The sequence below is a fragment of the Harpia harpyja genome, chromosome 9 (assembly GCF_026419915.1).
Source record: "Harpia harpyja isolate bHarHar1 chromosome 9, bHarHar1 primary haplotype, whole genome shotgun sequence".
Taxonomy (NCBI): domain Eukaryota; kingdom Metazoa; phylum Chordata; class Aves; order Accipitriformes; family Accipitridae; genus Harpia; species Harpia harpyja.
This window is the reverse complement of record NC_068948.1, coordinates 20,465,261-20,488,169: the sequence shown is the minus strand read 5'-3', so window position 1 is coordinate 20,488,169 and position 22,909 is coordinate 20,465,261. Positions and strand designations below refer to the sequence as shown.

The window sequence follows — 22,909 nt, the reverse complement described above, 5'->3', positions numbered from 1 at the left end:
CAACTGAACAGGTTACCAGAGATGCTGCGGAATCTCCACCTCTGGAGATGCTCAGATTTCAAGTGGAGAAGGCCATGAGTGGCCTGATGTAACATGAAAGTTAGCCTTGCTTTGAACAATGTTTGGAGTAGAGGCCCCCAAAGTTTGTTTCCATACTAAATTATTCTCTATTTCATTCTGCAGAAGTCAGAAGTAAAGTTATGTTAACTGGGTGCTGGTTACATGAGTCTTGCCTTTCTGCTCCAAAAAATAATTGTTGAGTTATTAGTCATTGGTGCCACATGATGGAAGAACAATACAGACTTTCAGTAGACATCTGATCTTAGTACTTTCTGCATTTCTTGTGCTCTGCACGTTTTTAATAACAGATTGACTTACTATTATTCCCCCCCCCTCCCCTAGGGACGACCATCAGGTGATGCTTTTATCCAAATGAAATCTGCTGACAAAGCCTTTATGGTGGCTCAAAAATGTCACAAAAAAATGATGAAGGACCGTTATGTGGAAGTATTCCAGTGTTCAGGAGAGGAGATGAACTTTGTTTTAATGGGTGGCACTTTAAATCGTAGTGGCTTATCCCCACCGCCATGTAAGTTACCATGTAAGTCTCCAATTCTTCTGCTCTCTGCTGCTAAAGGCTGATATGTGGTAGGTGCTGAAGCTTTGTGGCCTTTCACCTTTTGACTTGGGTTTTGCCATGATCAATAATCATCCATCTATACATGCTGAGATTGTAATTGTTCCCTTTGGGCAATAATGGGACTGATCAGAGGCATTTTTATTGTATTTTCGGTGGTGAGTAGAGGGCAGCAAGGCCTTGCCAGTGAAATTGTTGCACAGTTTGCTTTTTATGGGTGTACTGTTCTTCTGAGCTCTGCGGTAGACTTGCTGTAGTGAACCCTACTTGGAATTAGAGGGATTTTTAAAAGGGGGAGAAATTCTGTATTCTAGCTGCCAATGAGTGCTCTTGCTATCTTGCCTTAGAGCATTGAGAAGGTACTCTATGGGCTTATTTTTGAAGGAAAACGCCCACTGGGATGATATGCTAACAGACCATAGAGTGGTGAAGTTGGATGGATTTTTGTTTTTTTTATTTATTTAAGATTACAGTGAACCTTATTGTGGAACTATAATGGAACTTTACTGTACCATTCTAATTAGTCTCACTACCAAATCACAAAGCAGATACTGATGTGTATTTGCAAAATAGTAAAAAGCTGCCAAATATAGTATATAAAAACAATTTGCACACCAAGCCAAGCTTGATGTTCCTATACAAATCAGGTATTTGTTCATCAAAATGCATCAGACTAGTGATCTAGTGGGGTATTCTTTTTTCCATTTGCTAGATCCTAAAAATGTTTTGAAGGTGGAGGAGGCTTATACATGAAAACTCATGGTCAGCAGTTGTGGATGCCCATGTGTAGCTAATATGGTAATTTTGTCCCACAGAGTACAACTTCTGTTAGAAAGAAGAGAGGGTGTGTTGGTGTGCACGCCTGCTTTCTCTATGCACATGGCTTTATGCTTTCTTTGAGTAACTCTGAAGTTCCCTACTTTCCATTTACATATGAACAAGGCTGCTCAGCTCTAGTTATGAACTCTCAGGAACTGCTCATTTCAAATGCCCTGGTTGTCATTCATGGTGATGTAACAGGGGTCTCCAGGGCAGAGGCTGGAGAGCAGTCTTTTCACAAGTGTTCATTAATCATGCCCAGGTGGTATTAATCACATCAGGATGAATAATTCCTTTCCTGTAGCAGAGATCGCCATTCTGATTGGGTCTTGTTGCTGTGTCCTGGTTTGTTCTTAGGTCTTTCTCCACCAGCTTATGCTGCTTTCCAGACAGCAGCTGTGATCCCAGCAGAGGCAGCGCTTTACCAGCCACAAGCCCTCTTGCCAACCACCAGGAATCCCCAGGCCTCCACGGCTGCTCCTCCAACTGTTACCTACTACCCAGCTCAGGCTGCTCAGCTTTATATGAATTACACAGCTTACTATCCCAGGTAACACCTAGACTTAGCTGCTTCTCTTGACATTTCATCTTGGTGGAACAGGCAACTGTGTCGTCACCTGTGAACAGCTCTTAAATTTGTACTTCTGGTGTAGGTAATCCTGGGAACTTGATGTTCATCAGCAGATGCAGTAGCCATTTTAACTGAATCTCTGTGGCCTTGTAATGAAGTTCAGCTTTTCTGTAGGTTCTGTTTGAATCTCATTATAATGTTGGTCTAATATTTAACAGTGTTTTTGGCACAGGGGCAATGTCATCAAGGCAGTTCTATTTCTTGGCCAAATGAGAAGCTGTGTCAATACATGCCTCTACCCTCATCCCTTAGTTTGTTCTTCTACTTACGACACTGTTGCCACACTGAAAGACTCATCATAGGTGTGTACTAGGTTTGACTTCTATGATCAGTGAGAACACAGAACACTTTACATGTGGAGATCTTCTGCTTTGCTTACAGCTTTTCCTTTCTCACAGATGGTATCAACATGGCTCACTGAAGTCTGGTACCTGGGTCCGTGGGGAAATAGCTTGTTCATTCGTAGTTCCTAGGCTTGTGACACTTACTAGCCTGACTATCTGGTAAATTGCTAGACAGGCCCTGACCTGAGATGCTACTTTACTCACCGTTTTGTGGCTCAGAAGTACCAGATTTGGGCCCTTTCCTGCTTTTCATACTATGATCCACATCCCCCCTGGCTTTTCTTTATGGTTTTATTAACAATCTTAGAACTAGTAATCTGCAGCTATTATTTTTCTCCTTCCCTGTGAAATAACAAACGCTACTCTTTGTCTTCAACTACAATTGTTAGCTATTTTCCTTTCCCTCACTTCTCTAAAAATAAATTATCAGATGCTGAAGAGAAATGAAGAAAGTCCACAAAGCAGTCCACATCCAGGCTGCTTGGTTTTCTGTGGGTTTTGGGCTTATTCACAAATCTAAATTTTTAGTATCATCTTTGCCGGTTCCGACTACTAAAACCAGTTATTGGTTTTCATAACAATTTTGCCCCTCTTTCTCTTTCAGTCCTCCAGTATCGCCTACCACGGTGGGTTATATTGCAGCTCCTCCGGGATCTGTAGCCGCTGCTGCCACTGCCACCCACACTCCGATTCTGCCCCAGCCTGGAGCATTAGTCCGTATGCAGGGCTTGCCATATAACACAGGAATGAAGGAGATACTCAGTTTCTTCCAGGGGTACCAGGTTAGTATGCAGTCCCTCTCCTTGATATTGTATTTGGACTGCCGAGTAACGATAAGTGGGGATCAAACTGAGCAAGTGAGTGCTTTTGGAAGTTGCTGAACAAGTGTGCAAGCTCTATGTTGTATATTTAACTGGCAGACCGAAGTATAATATACAATTTGCCTTGTTTCTTATATAATAGACATATCCTAATTTGAAAGCAGTGATTGTCTAGGGTTAGGGTTTGAGTTTGGAGAGGGAGAAAGCGCAGAGCCCCAGTGTGAGTGGGGCTGCGAAGGGGCTGCCAGAGGGAAGGTGAGGGCTGCCAAAAGCTTTCAGTTCTGGCCCCTTTTTGGCCGGAGCCCTAGGTAGGGTCAGTGTTTGACCTTCAAGACTTAAGTGTTATAGTCTGCTGAGAGCAAATTTCTAGTACAAAAGGCGTTGACCTAGGTGCGGTGACTTGCTTTCAAAAGGAGACAGACAGACACGTCTGTCAGACACTCTTTCAAGGACTAATTATTTTGGTTACAAGCAGAAACATTTTCCATTAAAACTGTGTTACATTGCAACCTAAAGGAAAACTGTATTTTCCAAACCATTTTATACTGATAGCCAATATTCTACATGCTGTAGGTGACTTCAGTCACCTATGTACTGATTCAATGCTCGATCAGTGAGCAAACACATAGAAACTTACCTGCTTGAGGAACACTAAAAAAAAAAAAAGCACGATGTACAAACATTTTTTTTCCAGCAGCACTTATTCGAATTCATGGAATGGGTCTTTCCATGTCTTCTGCCTTTCATCTCAGAGGATATTGTATCTATATCCGTGTTTTGTCACTACGTGTTTGCTAAAAGGAAAGATAATTGAATATTGTACGTTCTGGTGAGTATTTAGCTTCTGTGGATAATGGCACTTACACAAATACCAAATCTGCACTTTTGGTACTACTCAAAAGCCCTGACTTAAAATCCTCTTGGTGGGTCTCAAACCACTGTTCAAGTGATATGCATGAAAAGAAGACAATTTTTTCATGTTTGTCCTTCAAAATTCTGTAAGTTGGATAACAGTGGTATTGCTAAAGTGTAAGATTCTTTTTAATGCATAGCAGCAGTTAATATGAAACATTCAGGCATGGTATGTTTTCTTTTTTTTTTTTTTTTTTTTTTTCTTCTTTAGAATTCTTAAAGGACAACGGGCTTTAGTTTGTAGAGCCAGATGTCTGCTATGTAAATGAGTGTAGACTGAGAACAGATGCTTAAATATATATGTTCTGAGTCTTGAGTATTTGGAAGATACAGTGCTCCACCTGTTGTGGCTTCTTTTCAAAAGTTACATTTATGTTTGAAAGTAGTTTCTCATACTTGGTTTTTCAGTGGAAAAATTTGAAGGTTTAGCTTATAGCTAAATATAAGCTTAAAGCTATATTATTTAGCTTAAAAAGTATGATGAATTTTGACAAACATTAAAAAGAAACTAAATGTCATTGTACTTTATGGCTTTTTCTTCAACAGATATTTCCAGAGTTCAAACCAAGTTCGGTTACTTGTGGCTTTCATGATTTCATCTGTTCATCTGTTGCTTAGCCATTGATATTTTACCTTTTTTTTTTTTTTTTTTTTTTTTTTAACTGACTGGGGTTTTTGGTAGATGGATGGTGGGTGTATTAAAACTTTAAGTGAGGAAGCCTATTTTCTAAATTGAAATTCAGCTAGATGTATAAGTGCACTGTTGAAAAATGTGACCTGAACCTGTCTGTGCATGGAACTGGTTAGTGAGAATGTCTAGTAGCTCTGTCTTCCACTAAATCTTCAGTTTAGTGAATCTGAACTTTGGGTCTGGTGCTGAATTTGCCCTTTTCCTTGTTTCTGCATTTGGAGAGCAGTTCATAGTGTTGTATTGCACAATTAAATGTCTCAAATAGAGATTTTGCTACAAGATGAAAACTATATTCTTCTGCTGCAACCTCCTGTCATCATCAGTCACTGTTATTAAATTGGTCACCTCTTTGATTTCTTTAGAAGATGGTGTCCAAATGGGATCGGGTTCAATATCTTATAAAGGAGCCAAGGAATTATTTTGAATTGTTCTTGGAATCCCGCATGTGGTAATGCTAGTTTTATACTTGCTCATTCCTTTAGGGGAAAAAAGAGGTGGTGACTTACTGTGTTGGGACAATATTATGTCTCTGGAGCAATAACTAATCTTTTTTTCTTTTTTCCTCCCCTTTCCTCTCTCCTCACATTATTTTTTCATTTTCTGCTGCTGCCCAAGGATTTATTGCACGATGCTTCTGCTTGTTTATAAAGTGAGCCCCTAATAATCACCAGTGGTTTGGGCATGGTTTTAATTTCTGTATAACTAATTGATGTTGGTATTCAGTGGGCTTCAATGTTGGTATTCTGGGAACCAGATCGGAGATGCTGAGATTGAAGGGTGATTTTTTGTCTTTGTATGTCCTTGTCTGAAGAGAACAGGTTTTAAGTTTTAATTCTTGCTTTATTCTCTTCTGTTTTCTTCCTTTAGTCTTCGTGGGCTCTGTGCATTGCATGTATGGATATGTTGCTACTTAAGTGAAAGCACCTTTCATACCAGACCTGCCTCTTAAGAGATAGAGTTTGCTTACCATGGGCTTTAACACGCTGGTCTCAATATCAGTACATGCTTCTAATAATAAATAATGTAAAAATCTGCAGATCAGCATTTTAATTTAATTTTATCAGCAGTAGCCTCTTGTTTAGTGGTTCAACAGCTTGATTTCTTGTAGTTCTGCTTTGTTTTCATTGTTGAAAATTCCTTCCAGATTGCATGTGTTTAATGTATGTTGCATTAAACAATTTTGAAAAACCTGTGAAGAATTTTAATAGTAAATCTTAGAGATGGTAATTTTCCCCATCACCTTTCTGTATAATATTGTAGTGTACTGTAATCTTCAAGAGAGCCAATATTGGTTCTCGCTGATTCAGTAGGTAATTCATGTTAAACTGCTTTTTAGTTGTACTGTAATGCAACAGGGCCATTGATTTGACTCCAGTTATATATTGGATACATAGCTAAAGGATACTTAAAAAAACAACAACAAACAACTCCCATAACAACCAAAACCACAGCAACAAAAAAAACCACTATACAATTCAGATAAGACAATGGGATGACGATGACAGTAGTTGCTCTGACAGGTGGTAAAACACCAGCTGCTCAGCAGATGCTGGTCTTTGGGCATTATGTTGAGGTAAGGGATCTATGGATGTTTACAGGAAACTTCCCTTATAGTTTGAAAAATATGTGATTGTGAAGAGACCCTTCTAGAATTAGGAAAAATAATTTGTATTTCAGATCCTATGGGGAAAAGTTTGAGGAAGAAGTAGTGCAAAAATAGTGCAAAAATTACATGCAGCAGACTTCTCAGTGTTACTTTAGGCCATCTCTCTGTACAGTTGTAGAAGCAGTGAGAGAAACCGAGTAAATAAGGAAGGAACAGGTGTAGTAGTTTAGTGATGGATTTACGTGAAGTTGTTTGTGCATACCAGAACAAAATTTTTCACTAAAAAGTATTTTTCTTTATTTACTGGCTAAATCCTCTATGGATTTTCCTCTTTAGCCACTAAATGAATCAATGAGAAATATTTCTAGTCTCCAAATAATGACCTAAATTTTTTTTTTCTTCTTCTTATGAGAATGCAGGTTTACTGCTGACATGGACAGAGTTGGTATTCTGACAAGAACTGTGAGGTTTATGTACAAGTAGATGCAATTTAACTGTGCCCATGGTCTTAGCTGGCCAAAAGCTAGTTCACAACTGTTGTCTTAGCTGGGATTCAGCACGCATTTAGTAGTAGTTGCCCAGTGTATTGGAGGTTGGCATGAACGTAAAGTGAACTCATGACTGCCTGAAAAAGACTGTGTTGATTAGTTCTTAGAAAGCAGACTTGCTCTTTAGGTAAGTTGTGTGTAAGTATAGTAGTATGTTTCATTCAGAATTGGTAAAAAAATAAACTAGGAGAAGACTAAGATTTAGGGGCCACAGTCACCATCTGAGCTTTATTTAAAGCCTCCTGAATTTGCTGAAAAAGGTTAGGATGGAAATGTAGAGACTTCTTTGTGTACATGTTTTTATGTAAGAGAAGCTTAAAAGAAATACTGTTCTTTAAACCTATACTGGACTTAGGTGCCTTTTATCTGCAGCTAAAAAGAGCTTTTGCAGTATATTAATCTTCCAAGTCTTCAGAGACCCAGAATTCAAGGCTCATTGAGGGGGGGGGAGGAGGGTGACTTGTGCTTAAAACGTAATAAAGAAGTGAAGTGGATGGATGGCTAAATTCCAAGGGCATTAACAACATTTCTCTTTTGTATCAGGACAGCAGGCTTCATTGTTGCTGACTTTTTAGGGATTAGGGTTTTTTTCTCTGAAATGCATGCTTAAACAAAGAAGTATTCTCTGTTTTCTATGGGTTCCTTTTGAAATCTGACGCTTTGTAGTCTGAGAGGGATACCCCATCGTCTGTGTGCCAATTCTAGGCATAGCACCTTCTGACTAGGGAAGGGAAAGAGGATGTGGTAGAGGAAGAATTCCCACTTACTGATATTTTAAGTCATCTGGCAATATAGACGTTATTATATGCTCACCCCTGTGCTCTCAGGATAGAGTATGCTGTTCGTTTTGCTTTATTCCTAAATTTATCTTCCACCTGGAAATGTTGTCTATGTGGAGAAAGCATCTGTGAGGCTGGGACTAGTAAATTAGTGGCTGCTGTTTCTGTCTGTTGCTTCCCATGCTTGAAGCAAGCGACTAAAGTGGCACCATCTTCATGCTGTATTTCTGGGAACAGGCATTATGTATTCCACTGTCTGTTCCACAGAGCATTCAGGTGGTTGCTGGTGCTTGTATTGGCACTCCTAAGGTACAATTGATATACTTCAGTGGCAAAGCCAGCTTTGGGTATTTCTCCTGACTCTTGTGTCAAAGGTTGCAGTTAGCTACTCATCAAATCTGACTCTACATTCCAGGCTTACTGTATCTAGACTTTTTTCCAAAGTATGAGAGCTGGATTTCTTCCCTTTAGGAACTGTTCTGTGATAGAGTTTATCGCTAGTTTAGGCTAGAATTGCAGCTGCAATCCTGATGTGGCCATTTTGCCTATGATGTTTTTCTTTTCTTTCATTTCCCCTTGTTTTTTTTCCAGTTGGGACACATCTAAATATGCTTTCCAATTTTAATTTTGTTTTTAGCACTGGATTTTTTTCCCCCTAGATTGCTTTGCATATGCTGTTTTTAGACTGATCTTTAAACATCCACTATGGGAACTGCAAAAAATGAAATTAAAATCAATGTCTCACTGGTTAGTGACCTGGTTAAATCTGTGCACAGTCTGTGAGGGAACAAGAACAGTCCCATATTCCCCTCAGTGTAACAGGTATTTCTGAAAGAAATAAAATAGCTTGAAGAAAAAAAAAACATGTACAAGGAGGGAGTATAGTATACTACCTCTTTATTAACCAGTCTGTCTCTGATTCCTATCACCTTAAAAAGCTTTGCACTGCAATAAGCATAGCAGATAGTCTGTCTGGGAGATGCTACCATACTGGAGGTAATTGTTGGTCAGAAATGGTCATCTCCTTTAGGAGAGTGGAGTTAGTGCTATTTAATGTGCATCTGTCTTTTATTATTATTATATAGTCCATTGTAATACATTATTTAATATTATAATCATTATTTAATATACGCAAGTTGAAATATCTCTGCCATTTCAAATGTTAATACCTAGAAAGGTATTTACCTTACACTTGTAAGGTAAACTGCTGATTCTGTAAAGAAGCAACATGTCATTCAGGAAACATCATTTCGCCATTATTAACAGACTTGTCTTAAGCTATAAAAGCCCCTACTGTCACAGGGGAGATAACAAGAATGTAGAGAACAGGAAATGCCATTCTTCACTATTTGATGTAATCTCTGTTCCAATCAGCTGTGGGTTTTTTCCCAGTATGTATGCATATTCTTCCTGCAATCTTGCAGCCTGCTGTAGAGCTGATGGTTGACCCCAGAACCTTATTTAGTAACCACTTGCAAAGGTTCTGTTTTGCTTCCTTCTCCTAGGTTAGGTTCTAAATGCAAACCTTATCCCATACCTAGTTTCTGTATTTAGTTTCCATCTTTCTTGATCCTAGCTCCCATCTCTGATCACTGGAAGAAGTCAGTATAGCACCAGAGTGTATGCTGAGAACCGTATGTCTTGATGTCCTTAACATCTGAGGCTGACTTTTCTAATGGAGCTCTTCATTTAAGGGAGGAGGGAACAAGGCAGCAACTCTGAGGAAAGAGGCTGTGCTTCAGTTCAGAGAAGCAAGGAAGGTGGGAATGAGAGGATAGTGGGATAAGAGGAGGATAGTGGAGACACTAACAGGGCTGCTTTTAATTTTATTTCCCTTAAATTTAAGGGGAACTATTACAGTATTTAGTAACTTATAACCAGTTATTTGTGTGTTAAGGGTAGGTATTTGAAAATACAACGTGAAGTTTCATATTATCTCAGTATTGTCATACTGTCTCGGGTCTCAATAATGTGTATACAGGAAACTGCTAGAATCTAGCTCAGTGAACTTGCAACTGGTTATACTGGGGGGTTAAACCACTAGGTGGTATTTTTCAAATCTAAATGGAAGCAGAATTTGGCCTACTGCATTGCAGGTGAAGCAAGCAAAACTGTATTTCCATTTTGAGTTTATAGGTTTACCCTTGGCTTTACACTGTTTGTCCTGCATGGTTGGATGTTTTTGTTTTGTTCCTACGGGTTTCTGAAACGCAGACAGAATCAGAAGTATTCATGATCATGTACTTCCTCAGGCAAGTTAGGGTAGTTTCCATTTCATTCACAGGGAATAAGAATTCCCTCACTTCCTAGCTTGGTTTGCAGTACTACTTTTTGAAATCTGTAAGTTTGAAGAATTTACTATTCCACAGCTTCTGTTTTAATTTTAACTACACTCTCTTACCTATCTTTTTGTGATTAAAAGTTGCTTCTATTGCTGGGTATTTTGATCTCTCTCTCTCAGCCTAGGCCTAAGCTCTGACAACTTTGTCATTTCTGTGTGGGGTAGTTTTCCCACTTTCATGTTTTCCACATTGTTGATGCATTTCAAGTGTAATGTTTTAAACACCATCCCTCACAAGACTATAGATCTTTACCTACTGTACATCTACTGATAATCTAAAGTATGTACTATCTTGAGACATTCCTTCCAAAGAGTAAACTTACATTTTGTAGATTTGTTTCAAGGGCAGGTCTGGGAACTGATAAATCTAATATTTGCACGGTCTGGTTGCCCTGGCAGAGACTATCTAGAAAATACTTCTTGTATTTGTCTTTTACTTAATGGCATGGGTCTAGATGTGAAGGTGGCTAGAATTCAGTAGTAAAAATTCTGGGAGGTTCTTCTTTTCTTTTACGTTCTCTGGGCTCTCGGTTATTGTTCTCTGTGGAAGGTGTATACTCTGATGGTTGTTTTTTTTCTCTTCAACTTCACTTTGGATGGATACATGTGTCCTGTATGCCCAAATATAATACCTTTTTCTCCCTAAGCTGGCAGGAGACTTTTTGTTTTATAGAAATACCAAAGGAAGGCAGCATAGTATGTCTACATTGTGTGCATTTGGCAATCCTCTAAAACATTAGTGCCAAAGGGCCATTTTGGGGGAGATGGGGAAACTCTTCTTGCCACTGAAAGGATACTCTGTAACCTGGGTTATGCTAAACATTTTGTCTTCTGGATTACAGGAGGCATTTCAGTAGTCTTTGTAGCATGTGCAAGAAGGCTTAGTCCCTTTCCAGGATATATAATTTGGAAAGATTATGAGATAGATACAAAACAATGTTTCATATTCCTCAAGATCTATTTTCTGACTATAGATTTCATATTTGTATCAGGGCCTCCAATAGTATGCATGATTACTATTTGGATTCAGGATCTCAAATATTTTTTTTAGATCTGATCCACATGTGGGGTTTTTTGTTTTAATTTATTGGTGTGACTGTGCTGTACAGTCATTATTTTTATTTTAATATTCTTCTACTGCAAATCTATCATGATGCAGTTACACTGTATAGTTTATTTCTTTTTCCTATATGGAAATTTACCATACTAGTGTAAATGCTATTTTAGCTTTTAAGTGCATTCATGCTGGGACATTAATTTTCTTTAACTACACTGGTGTAGTCTATGTAATGCAAGTGTTATATGCAGCTGAAGTGTTTATTACTCCACTCTAGAGAAGCTGCTGTTTGTTTCCATGACTGCATAAAAGTCTGAATGAGATCCGTACACTTCTTCTAATCCCCCACTTCAGTATGCATGCTGGAAGATGCTCATCTGTCCCAGTGAGAGTCATTACTGGAAGCATGATTATGCAAACTGAAGAGTTTTGTTATCTGATGCTGCTGTCTCATAAGTAGAATGAAAAAAGGAGCACTTCATGGTCTGAACTATTTCCCTTCCTCGATAAGGAACAGTTGAAATACACAGTTTAGAATATTACCCACATGCGTTTACTTTAAATCTATTTCTACAACCAGTAATTCAGTTGATGTATTTTTTTTTTATCTTGCATAAAAATAGTATCTGTCAAATTCACTGTCTCCTGCCAGTTATTATAGCTGATGCTCTTAATTATGGTTGCAAATGATCATCTGCGTGGCTTGCTGTACCAGAACTGTTCCTTCTCTTGCTGATTATCATATATCACACTTGTACTGTAGTATGCACCTGATGACTACAATGGCCTTATTCAGCTGAGCGATCAAGCAAGGAGTGTGTTACAAGCACCGAAAGAGTGGGTCTGTTTGTAACTCTTTGTAACTTCTGAAGAAGGTAAGATGCGACTGGCAGAAACTGGGTCTCCAGTGGTGAATGGGAAGGGAAAGAAGGGCTTGGTCATACAGAGTTTTTTGCTTATGGCTTTTTCCCCTTTGTAGCTTGTGTTGGTATCCTTGCTTTAATCTTTCTGCTTTTGTCCTATTAAAAAATCAACTAACCTAAGGAAATAGGCCAATTGTGATCTGTAGTTGATGGGATAGCAGTGGTGGAGGTAGTGCGATTGCCTGGTTCTGCTCAGATGGTGTGTTGAACTTCGAGAAGGGTTTATTAGTGCTTGTTTCTCATGTGAAGCTTTCAGTCCAATATTTTATTTTTAGCATAGTCATAGAAGATGGATTTTTTTTTCTTGATATGACTATAAATCTCACACAAATGTGTGTGCAAAAAACCCCAAACCTCTGGCTTTCTCTTTCCTGTATCATATATCTGTCTAGAAATTAATTTCTCTGTTTCTTGGTCTCCCTAATGCAATGTGAACTATTCCGTTCTTTTTTTTAGGAGAGGTTTCTTTGGTGTAGTGGCTTTCTAATGCAACTAACTAAATTTGCCAATGGTAAACTTCCCTGCATTTTTGGCACTAACACGTAATTCTTAAAGAAATTTTGTTGTGACCTACATGGAGTTCATGACATCCCAATACCACTGTATTCCATTCAAAATGCTACTGATGAGTTATTATGTCTTTTTCTCTTAAAAAAAAAAAAAAAAACCACATAAAACTTTCAGTACAAAAAATGACAATCAAATACTGTGCCTTGATAGAATTACCTTCGCGTAATCACCGTCAACTCGGTTGGTTTCTCATGATACTTTTACATCTGCTAGGGGGAAGGTACACTAGAGGTTGCATGGTCTGGTGGTGTACAGAAGAACACCCATTATTAATCTGAGCATTTCCATATTTATGTGACCTTGGACAACCTGTTTGGGTCTCTTGTTTTACCCAGATTAACTGGAAAACCAAATCAGCAATAGGGTTCTACTGTGTATGAGATGGAAACAGTCTTTGACTAGAAAATAATTCATGGAGTAGCCCATCCTGAATTCTAAGCAGTCCAAAGTAGTATCATACAGATACCACTCTTTTTAGAACAAAACATCCAGAAAAAAGATTTGTATGGATTTGAATCTATATTTTTAAAAATATATGAACATAAAGAAAATCTATTTCTATCTATAAATAAGAAACTAAAACTAGTGTGTCTTAAAAAGAAACTGAAGGGGTTTATTTAACTCTTAATTACGTTGCTTGCAGAACGTGTAGACTTCTCTGCTAACTTTCTATGCAGATCCTAACATTGGTATTACACCAATGTTGCTATTTAAACTACTTTTTAAAGCTCTCCTCTGTGCTCAGAGGTCTAACTGTGCTCCATGTGTGTTTTCAGCTGACTCTGAACTGCAATATTAAACTTACATTCAGGACTGATGGTAAATGACTTGATCCCATATGGATTAACAGCAAAGAGCTGGTTTAGAGCAGACCATTTTTAGCTCAGGTTTGCAGCACAACCCAAACTGTGTACAACTTTCCCTTTGAGCACAGTGTTATTCTGAAATAAACCAAACCTGAACTGGGCTTTGGATGTGATGTTTTTTATTTGTCTTTGAATTTCTTTCTGCATGCTATTTCTTGACTAACTTTAGTTCTGTGGGAAGAAATTATATGAGTCTGTACTGTCTTGTACATGCTTTTAATTTCTAAAGTGTACTGTTGCTTATATCTTAAGAATACTTTTACTGCCTGCTAGGTGTTTGGGTGAGTGAAACTCTGGCATGTACTTGCTTTATTTTCATAGGTTTGAATGTAAAGCTGATCAGAAACTGCTACTGGTCTGATATTTCTTGCAGTATACCAGACACACATAAATTCTACGAAAATTGAAGCCCTTAAATATTTTAACCTTTTCTAAACTCATGAGGACATACGTCACATGAACTTAACTTGAATTGGGTTAATACTCATAAAACTGATTGATTTTTCAGGCATAGACCGTATGTTTTGTCTGGCACTGATTTGTCCAACAAATTAACCTTGTATGCTGAGCTTTTTGATCCTTCAACCTTTGGTTTTGAAACTTCACTGAGATCCATTTCTATCCAACAAATAGGGCTTCCAAACTTAGCTTGGAAGGGCTTCTAGCATGTTATCAGAAATGGTTGGGGTACCATAGGACAGAGATGTCTGCTTTAAACGCAGCATTTTGGAACTGCCTTTTAAGAATTCACGAGGGCAAATGCACTCCAAAGTAAATCAGCTCCAATGACTAAATAATCTCATTTGCTATCCTGCTTTTTTCTTAGCCTTGTTAAAATTACAATAAAGATCTCTTTAATTCAGTTGGACTGCACCAAATTTTACTTTGTTTTACTGAACAACCTTTCTTGCACTGTATACCTGTGTGAAGTTCAGCTCATCCTCCCAACACTGAACTCTCATACAGCTCTATAACATTTTTTTTTTTTTTTTTTAAACTTTGTGGGAGTATTCACATACCCTATAGCCTTTGTCACTTGGCCAGTAGTCCACATAACACAAGAATTATTCACTGAATGCCTGGGCTTTCTTGCTCCATTTACCCTTTATTAACATCCAAGTCTTTTCTTATTAACCTTTAATCTGAATTACTTCTCTAGCAAAATCTTTGCATGGAATTATGTCTACATCATTCTGTTCAGCACACCAGCAGAATAAGAGCTGCTGCTGCTGTTTGCCAAGCTGAGACTGAATTCTTTTAATCTTCAGTCTCTTCTGCTCCTTCCCATTCTCACGTCCAGAAAGAACCTTTTGCCACAGACACAGGAGTGGAGTGAACCCGATGCACAGCATTAAAAACTGCATTTCCAGGTGTGGTCTCTGGTCTGTAATAGTTTTTTTTTCTCTTTTGTCTTCTCATACCATTGCAGCTCCATGCAGATTCCATCCTCGTGCTTTACAACTTTAGTGGCCAGCCCAGTGGAGAGGCATTGGTGACTTTTCCAAGCCTGGACCTAGCTAAGAAAGCAGTGGCTGAGAAAAACGGACAGCTCCTGGGAAGCCGCTATGTAGAACTGTACCTGGTCTAACTAAACACTCTTTGGGGGATGGGGAAAGAATGTCGCACTCAACACCGTGCCTTTTGCAAAATAAGAAGTCTTCCCTTGCCACCCAGGCAGCAGCAAATGTGCCTTTTCAGCATAATATGTTGGAATGCAGAGTGGTACATGTCCTGTATTTAATTTGAAAAATGGCATATCCTATGCCAAAGACAAAGTGAAACCAAAAATTATGCAGTTTATTTACTTAATTTCTAATGTACTTGTTTAAAAATAAGCAAACCCACTCCTGGCATCTAGTTAATTCTGAAGGCAATCTAATAGCACTTCAGCTATCACAGCCATGGAAGAAACGTGTTCAGTAGCATTTGAAGTGGAAAGCGAAGCTTGAGTCATTCAGATTCTTCTGTGTTTAGTTCTTAAGAGTTTACACTTGAAAAAGTGTCTGGTTTTGTAGAGTTTAAATGTCTTTAGAAAGGTCTTTTTGGAATGCATAGCTTTCCCAGTTCAAAGCGTAGATCACGTTGATATTTTTTTTGTTTTGTTTTGTTCTTTACTGGAAAATACCAGGATGCTGGACCCCAAATGCAATTGTGCTTTTTCCTCATGTTTTCATTATACATTGTTTTGCAAAAGCCATATGTGTCTTTCTTACCAATGTACTGCTGCCAACATGTAAAGCAAAAAATAAAAACAACAGCAAACCCAGAAAAATCCTCCCTGCCCACCTATAACTCCCTGCTCCCAGCCCCAAACTTTTAATCTCTGCAGGACAAAAATGGCACATAAACCTGAGTACTAATAAGTTATATTTTTTTATTTAAGCATAATAGCTTTCAGATACTGTATTAAAGATTTTGCTCTAGTTTATGTGCATGCAATTTGTTTACATCTTTAAACTACTTTATTTGTATATTATGAAACAAGATATGTTGAAATCTAAATCCTCTAGTGCATGCTTTTTCTTTTTCCCTGTGTGTGTATATACATAAGCTAGAAGAAGTACTTTTACGTCATGTAGCATGTGTTTAAAAAAAGACATCTGCTGTAGAAGCACTAAATGACTTTGTTTTTACTGTGCCTTACTTAAACCATTCCAAGTGCAATACCAGCAGAGCAAAATGTAATGAATCCTGTTGTGACATTTTCATGGATGTCTGAATTGATCTTTTTTTTGTTAGTGTACAATTTGAGTTGTACTTAAAAGAGCTGAATGATGTATGCTTCTTTATATTACAACAAATAAAAGAGATGCTTACGATGTGTATTGGCTTATGAAAGTAACTTATGCTTTCTTTCAGTGTATTTTCATGGGCCATCATTCTCTGATAAATAACCTTTTACTCATTTTTCTCTTTCTCCTAGATTTAGGTAAGCATATATATCTTGTGAGAGTGGTGCAGGGTTTTTCGTTGGTTTTGTTTTTTTTTTTTCTTCTTGCATGTGCTGGTAAGCCAGAAATATACATGATAGATATTTCTCTTGTAGTGGAACACTTTTTAGGCAATGTGATGTAACTGTTTACATGCTTAGTTCTCTCGTTCTGGTGCCAGAGGAAACAAAGTACTGAACTTGAAATGTTGTTTGTGTTTGTATTTAATTGACCTAATGGCTGACTTGCTTTTCTGTGCAATGCAAAATGCTACGTTTATGTCATGATGGAGCCAGACAACCTTTCTGTAGTAAAAATGGAGGCAGGGGCATGGAAATCATATTAAGAAGATAAGGTTTGTTTCTCTCTGGTCAGAAGCATTCCATGCCAGATGCCATTTCATCATTAAAACCTCCCAGCTGAAGTTTTATCACAGTCAGGTGGGACTGGAGGAAAAGCTTTTTCATTGTTGTGAAGTGGGACTGTTTGCATTAATCTGTTTCCAAGATTTGTTTTGGTGAAGTCTACAGAAATCTTACTTTTAAAGTGATTTGAATACTAGAGAGGGCTGTACCATTATAATTAACATTCTCATTGTGCCTTTGAGGAGAATGCTTGCCTCCCTTTTAAAAATTTGGGGAGTCTCTATCCTGAGCAATGCAGTATCTATGCCATGTAGCTACCAGTCCATTTATTACACTGTTACATTCTGTCCTGGTCCATCTGGTCACCTCTTGGTTATGGCTTTGCAATCAGTTGAAACATCTTATTTTTCTCTTAGTAGCCTGTATGGAAGTTGTAGTTTTCTGTTAGCTAAAATGGTGCTTAATCTACTAAAAGCATCTAGTCTTTTTACAGCTTGTTACTGCTCCTTCCATAGGACACCAGCTGTGTTTTAGATGTACACATTCCCCTTACTCTTTTAACAGCTTTATGGCTTAGTCAACAATGATTGGAGTGTAACTTTTAAGTGCAGTCCCATGCTAACATGAACTGAAATTACAAACAGACTGCCACGTGCAAAGTCTGTATCTAGCTATCTCTTAAAAAAGAGGCTTAGCTATCACCAACTGCTGTTTTAATCACAGTTCAGCATGAGATGGCGGAAACTAGTTATAGAAATTGAACTTGTATGCTTCAGGCTGTGCGTTTGTAAGATGTAACACATGGGCCCTGTGCGTAGCATACTTTTTTTTTTTTTCCTAGAAGTTATCTGTGCAAAACGACTGCAAGGGCAGGGGTAGCATTTTGGTTAGACCAGAGCCCCCCAGCTGGGCATCTGACAACAGGCCTGCCCTGGAGACACTCTCACTCTGGACTTCCTTTCTTATATTGAAAACGCTGTGGTCTTGCCTGAAGGAAGCATGAAGGAAAGTAATAGTAAGAGAATAAACAGTAGCATAGCCCACTTGCTCCAGTATTAAATAAATAAATAAATACAAAGTAGTAGTAGTAATAAAAAAAAAAGGGGGGGGGGATGCCTGCTGGCCTTGTTTTGGGGCGGGGGTGTGTGTGACGGGGAATGCAGGCCCTTCCTGCCCCTGCCGGGGGGGTCCTGCCTGGCCTGCAGGGCCGCGGGTGCCCTCCCGCCCCCTCCTCGCGGGGTCGGGCCGGCGGCTCGCGCTGCCCAGACCCGCCCCCGCGGCCGTTGCTCCCCTCAGCCGCGCCGGGCCCTCCCGGCGGCCGCCGCGTGCCCAGGCGCCCAGCGCCGGCACGGGGTGAAAACGCGAAGGCGGCCTGCACCTGCCGCCTGGGGTTTTGCCCTTAAATGAGACGGGCCCCTGCCAGAGCGGTTTCCCTGGGGGGGTCGGCTCCAGGGCTGGGGGGCGCAGAGGAGCCCGAGACGGCTGTGGCCCCGGAGGCCCGTGTCCCCGCTGTGTCAGAGGGCACGTCCGCCTCCCTCCACCGCGTCCCCAGACCTGACATCTGATTGCAAACAGCTTTTTCCCTAGCCATTTGCACAACCAGACTGCGTTCGCAGTTGGCGTTGGAAGTTTGAAGTTTTCTCGCAACGGGCTAAGGACCAAATCCCACGTAATGAAGCCCTCCCTGCCTGGCCTGGTGGATGTGACCCAGCAGGCAGGCTGCCCTGCAGGGTTTATGTGGCTCAACTGTGAGGGGGGGGAGTCTGCTCTGACGCCAGGTGGAGGGGTCGTGTTGAGGCAGACGGATTTTGACTGTTGGAGACTCTGGTATAGCAGGTAACTTCTGGAGGTTAAGGTGTGCTTACATTTATGCCTTAGCTGTACAGCTTCTGGAAGCAGCACGCACCAGAAGTAACGTCAGTTTGGAGCTGCTTACCTGCAGTTTGGCAGTAGAGGCTTTATAGCTGATGAGCTGGCTTTCAAATCCAAGAGTTCTCCTTTACAAATGGAACATAAACACTTGGCAGCACACATCTTTGAACGACAGCTTACGTCACTGGTGAAGGCTGGGAAGTTGGGGTAAGGCCTAAATATTTTTTCTTCTCTTTGATGTATGCGTTTATTCCTTGAGATTGAATTTGTAGACCGTGTTGTGTTGCGGAAGCCTTATCAAAGGGGTTGCTGTCTTTACTTGCATACTTAATGGAATAAGAAGAATAAATATATAAAGTGTTAAGCTTTAACTGTTTCACCAAAGAAGAAGTGAGGTTTGGGAAAGAACTGTGATTTGACTGTTACCGTTGTTAAAGAAAGGGTCGTCACACTCTGTCATCAGCCACAAAACTTGTTTCTCAAAAAGAAGCTTATTCTGTGTTCACAATCAGCAAAGTGGCTTACCTGCACTTGTGTTGCCATATTATATAACTGAAGAACAGAATTAGCGTTGTTTATATTTTGTCTCTTAGTTTTATGTTCCTGATAGTGCTAGTTTGGAGATGTTACATTTAGTCACGTATTTTTGCTCCCATTCTCTTGATACTGATAGTTTTACCTAGAAATTATTTATATGTTTGCCTATCCCACAGGGTGTTTCTCCCCAGTTTAGGGAGAAGATATCTTATTCTTACTACTTTTGTTTGAGATAAGGTGAGAGTGAGGAGTTTGAAATGGCCATTCTCTATTTTAATAGTTGCAGCTGTGCTTCAGATCAGGTGTTTGTGTTGGAATTTCTTCATGTGCAGAGCAGACTCACACTAGACAGGCTTGCAAGTTTTTCTAGTTTATGTGAACCAAGATGTTTTCAACAAACTTTTGTTAGTGAAACTCCATTCCTGATTTTTTTTAAAGAAAAAAAAACTTTCAACACCTTCATTTTTTAAATACTGTTTCATTTCAGTCAGTTAAAATGAATCATAAGGCTTGCTGTTTAACCAGTTGCATCCTGTTTTGTATAGATCTGTATTTGACAAAGTCTATGGTAATGCATTTTGAGTCTACCACTTACAGTATTCTCTAAAAGCTAATTGCATCTAAAGATAATCTGAAATATTCTAAAGCAGAAAACTCTCCTGATACGTGCCAAGGTTTGCCTGTAGTCAACTTAAAATTTTGCCTTTTTAGATCTACTTGTTATATGGATTTTTAAAAAGCAAACCCAAAATAAAACAGAGGCCTGATTTTTTTTGTTTTGTTTTTCCTTTTATGTAATCAGCTGAGGGCCACTCTGTTATTTAGCTGGATATGCAGTTGGAAGTGTAAATATTTAAATAAAGATGATGGCATGTTAATTCCTGTTTCTTATATGGGTGTGTTGTTATATTCCTTTTTCATTTTACTTTATATACTTGATTTAAAGAAAAAATATTAGCTATTTGATGTTGCTTTCTGTGTGCTTGTTGGTAATAAAAAGTAGAGTTTAAATAAAATGCCTTCCCTTCTGTAAACATTACTAAAGTACCGTTACAATTTTGTTTATTTAATGTTAGCTGTGTCTTTGAGAGAATATCCTTTGCTGTGTGTTTTGGTTTGTTTTTTTTTACTTTTTTACTTTTTAAAGTAATCTTTATTTAGTGGCAGGAGTAGTAGTTTTTAGATTTGTCAGGAGCATCAGTGGATTTTTAGTTTGGCGTTGTAATTTTGTTAACTGTTGGCGTTTACTGCCTACACTAATCTTTGCTACCAGTAGATGTCCCCTTTCGATCAGGATTTGCAAGTACGGTACTTGAAATACAAATGCTTAGGGCCTGTGAGTTTCGTTGTTAGCAACTGCAGTAGCAGTTTCTGCATACAAATGTCAGTAAATAATCTGATGTCCGTTAGTCTTAAAATCGGAGGTCATTATGTTTCCCATAAAACAGTTTATTTAATTTCTTAAAAATTTTGTTCTTGTTCTTCTATTTTAAATGTTTTCCATGTAGAGTGGGGCATTCATTGATATTTGATAGGGTTGTTTTGAAATGTATGAACTTATTTCAAATTGTGAAAATTACAGTAGCATCTGACTCTATTTAGTTGGAAAAAATAAACTTTTAAAAATTACTCCACAAAAATAAATCATTAAAATATCTAACAGAAATCCAGTGGAAAAGGGGTGCTTTAAGTGTGACCCAAATATGAACATACTCTTTTGGAACATGAGATACTATGGGACCAAGAAATGAAAGCCAAATGACTCTTTAGTCTTCTAGCTTCAAGAAAGAAAAAAATTTCTACCAGTAGCGTAAAGCAAAGGGTTTACGACCAATTAAATTTGGTAGCAAAAAACATGATTGCAGCCTAAGTTGGACATGCATGTGATTGCGATGGCTCTCTGCTTCCAACTGCTAGATCTGAGCGTGGTGCTTATGCCTTGCTGATTGATTTACTTGCTCTTGGCCTTGTGGTTGGTTCTTGGTTTCCTTCTGTGGTGTAATGGCCTCAATATTGGCAGGGTTTCTCTCGAAGAGGTGGTGACTTTCTCAAGCTGCTTGTTCAGCTCCTTATTGTTGGGGGTTGTAAAATACTGTTGGCAGAGAGCAAATCTGCTGTTCTTGTTGTTTTGGATCCTGTTTCCAGCCTACTCCAGATCCACAGCTGCTGGATATCCTGGCACTGTGGCCAGATGTACAGGGACGCCGGTACCTACCCTTCTCCTGATGCTGCCTTTGCAGAGCGGGCTGTGCATATAGCTCACAGGGAGCTGGAGTTCAGCATGAGGAGAACCAGACTTGACGTTTACTTTGCCCCTCCGTCTAAGGCCCATGTCTGATGTTCTGAATCATGCTGTATGTGTTAATTTCCCCTTGCAAAGAAAAAGCCAAATTGGCGACTTAGGCTTGTTTTAATTTTCAGCCTTTCCCTCATCTCTCAGGTCATTTCCTTTGGTCATGTTGAGCACCATGGACTGACAGTCTTCGGAAATTCTCTTTGTAGAGGATCCAATGCGTGTTAATCTCTCAGACTAGAGTGTGTACGTAGTATAGAAAGAGGTATCATAAAAATGGGGAGGAGTTTTTAATGTTTAGTATTAGATCTTCTTGTGTTGCTCTAGCACTTGCCACATTTTGGGCCTGCCTCATTTGTTCAAGAGAGAATTCTGTGAAATTAGGAATGATTGGGCGGGGGGACTTGTATATCAGTAGTTCCACTACTTAAAGAATTAAACAAACACTCTCTCCCACAACCCTTAACCTTCAAACACGTGAGTTGTCTTTGTAGATTTTTGTTGCTTTGAAGCATTCCCTGTATTGAGTGTCGTGATGTTTCCCACACAGTTCAAGAATAAGTGAGGTATTTTTAACTCATTTAAAATGTGAATGTAACAATAGAACTATAAGGAAAAAATCATTAGCTCTCAAAGTGAGGAGTTTAGAAAAGTAACTTGTTTCATTAAAAAAATACAATAAGCTCATTTGCAAGGTATGTTTTGAAGTGAAAGCATATAAAACCATACATTTTGACATTAGGAATTCTAGTTTTAAAATGCTTGGGTTTTTTCCTTTTTTTTCTTTTCCTTCTTCCTGTGAGTGTAATGAGTATTTATTTTACTCAGACTTCTGACCCTGCACTAAGAATGTTGAGGTAGCAGAAAGTACAAAGGAATGGTTAGAAACAAGGGAGAGTTTAAAGAAAAGTTAGCAAGGTTGAGCCAATACCAATAGAATAAAAAATTTAACCCTATAAGAATGCAACCCACCTTGTGTCAAAAGCCTGGGAACATTCAACAGGGCCTTTTACTGCTTGTAGACTTTCAAGGACATTCTTCCCTTGTTGAGCAATGAGTAAAAATGTGAACAAAAACATGTCGTATTGCTTTTATTTTGGGAGAGCAGCTTTTACAATAGACCTGATAAATGTGCAATTGTTCTGGTTTATATCAATCTCTTGTACTGATCCCTACCTTCTGGCTAGACTGTTACAGCATTGTAACTTTTGAAAGTTTTTTTTGTTCTTGCTGTTTGTTTGTTTTTAATCGTCGCACTTAATTTTCTGCTTGCTGGGGGTGGGGGAAAAGCTAATGTGCTACTGCCATGGGTCACTTTTATGTGCGTATTCCCTTTTAAAATAACTTAGAATGCTTGAAATTCATTC

At 38.9% G+C, this 22,909-nt stretch overlaps 1 protein-coding gene across 5 annotated transcripts in view; it reads left to right on the top strand.

The window, feature by feature from the left end:
- Nucleotides 1-16,368, top strand: part of ESRP2 (epithelial splicing regulatory protein 2) — a 48,681-nt gene extending 32,313 nt beyond the window's left edge. For 2 of the 5 annotated variants that reach the window (XM_052797265.1, XM_052797264.1), the window contains exons 13-16: nucleotides 403-601; nucleotides 1,814-2,006; nucleotides 3,036-3,213; nucleotides 14,975-16,368. In XM_052797265.1, coding sequence (XP_052653225.1) covers nucleotides 403-601; nucleotides 1,814-2,006; nucleotides 3,036-3,213; nucleotides 14,975-15,133 — 729 coding nt within the window. In that variant the 3' untranslated portion in view covers nucleotides 15,134-16,368. Of the gene's footprint in view, nucleotides 1-402; nucleotides 602-1,813; nucleotides 2,007-3,035; nucleotides 3,214-11,949; nucleotides 12,062-14,974 lie in introns of all 5 variants that reach the window. The other 3 variants (XM_052797268.1, XM_052797267.1, XM_052797266.1) reach the window with 3 other exon arrangements.
- The last annotated feature ends 6,541 nt before the right edge of the window (nucleotides 16,369-22,909 follow it).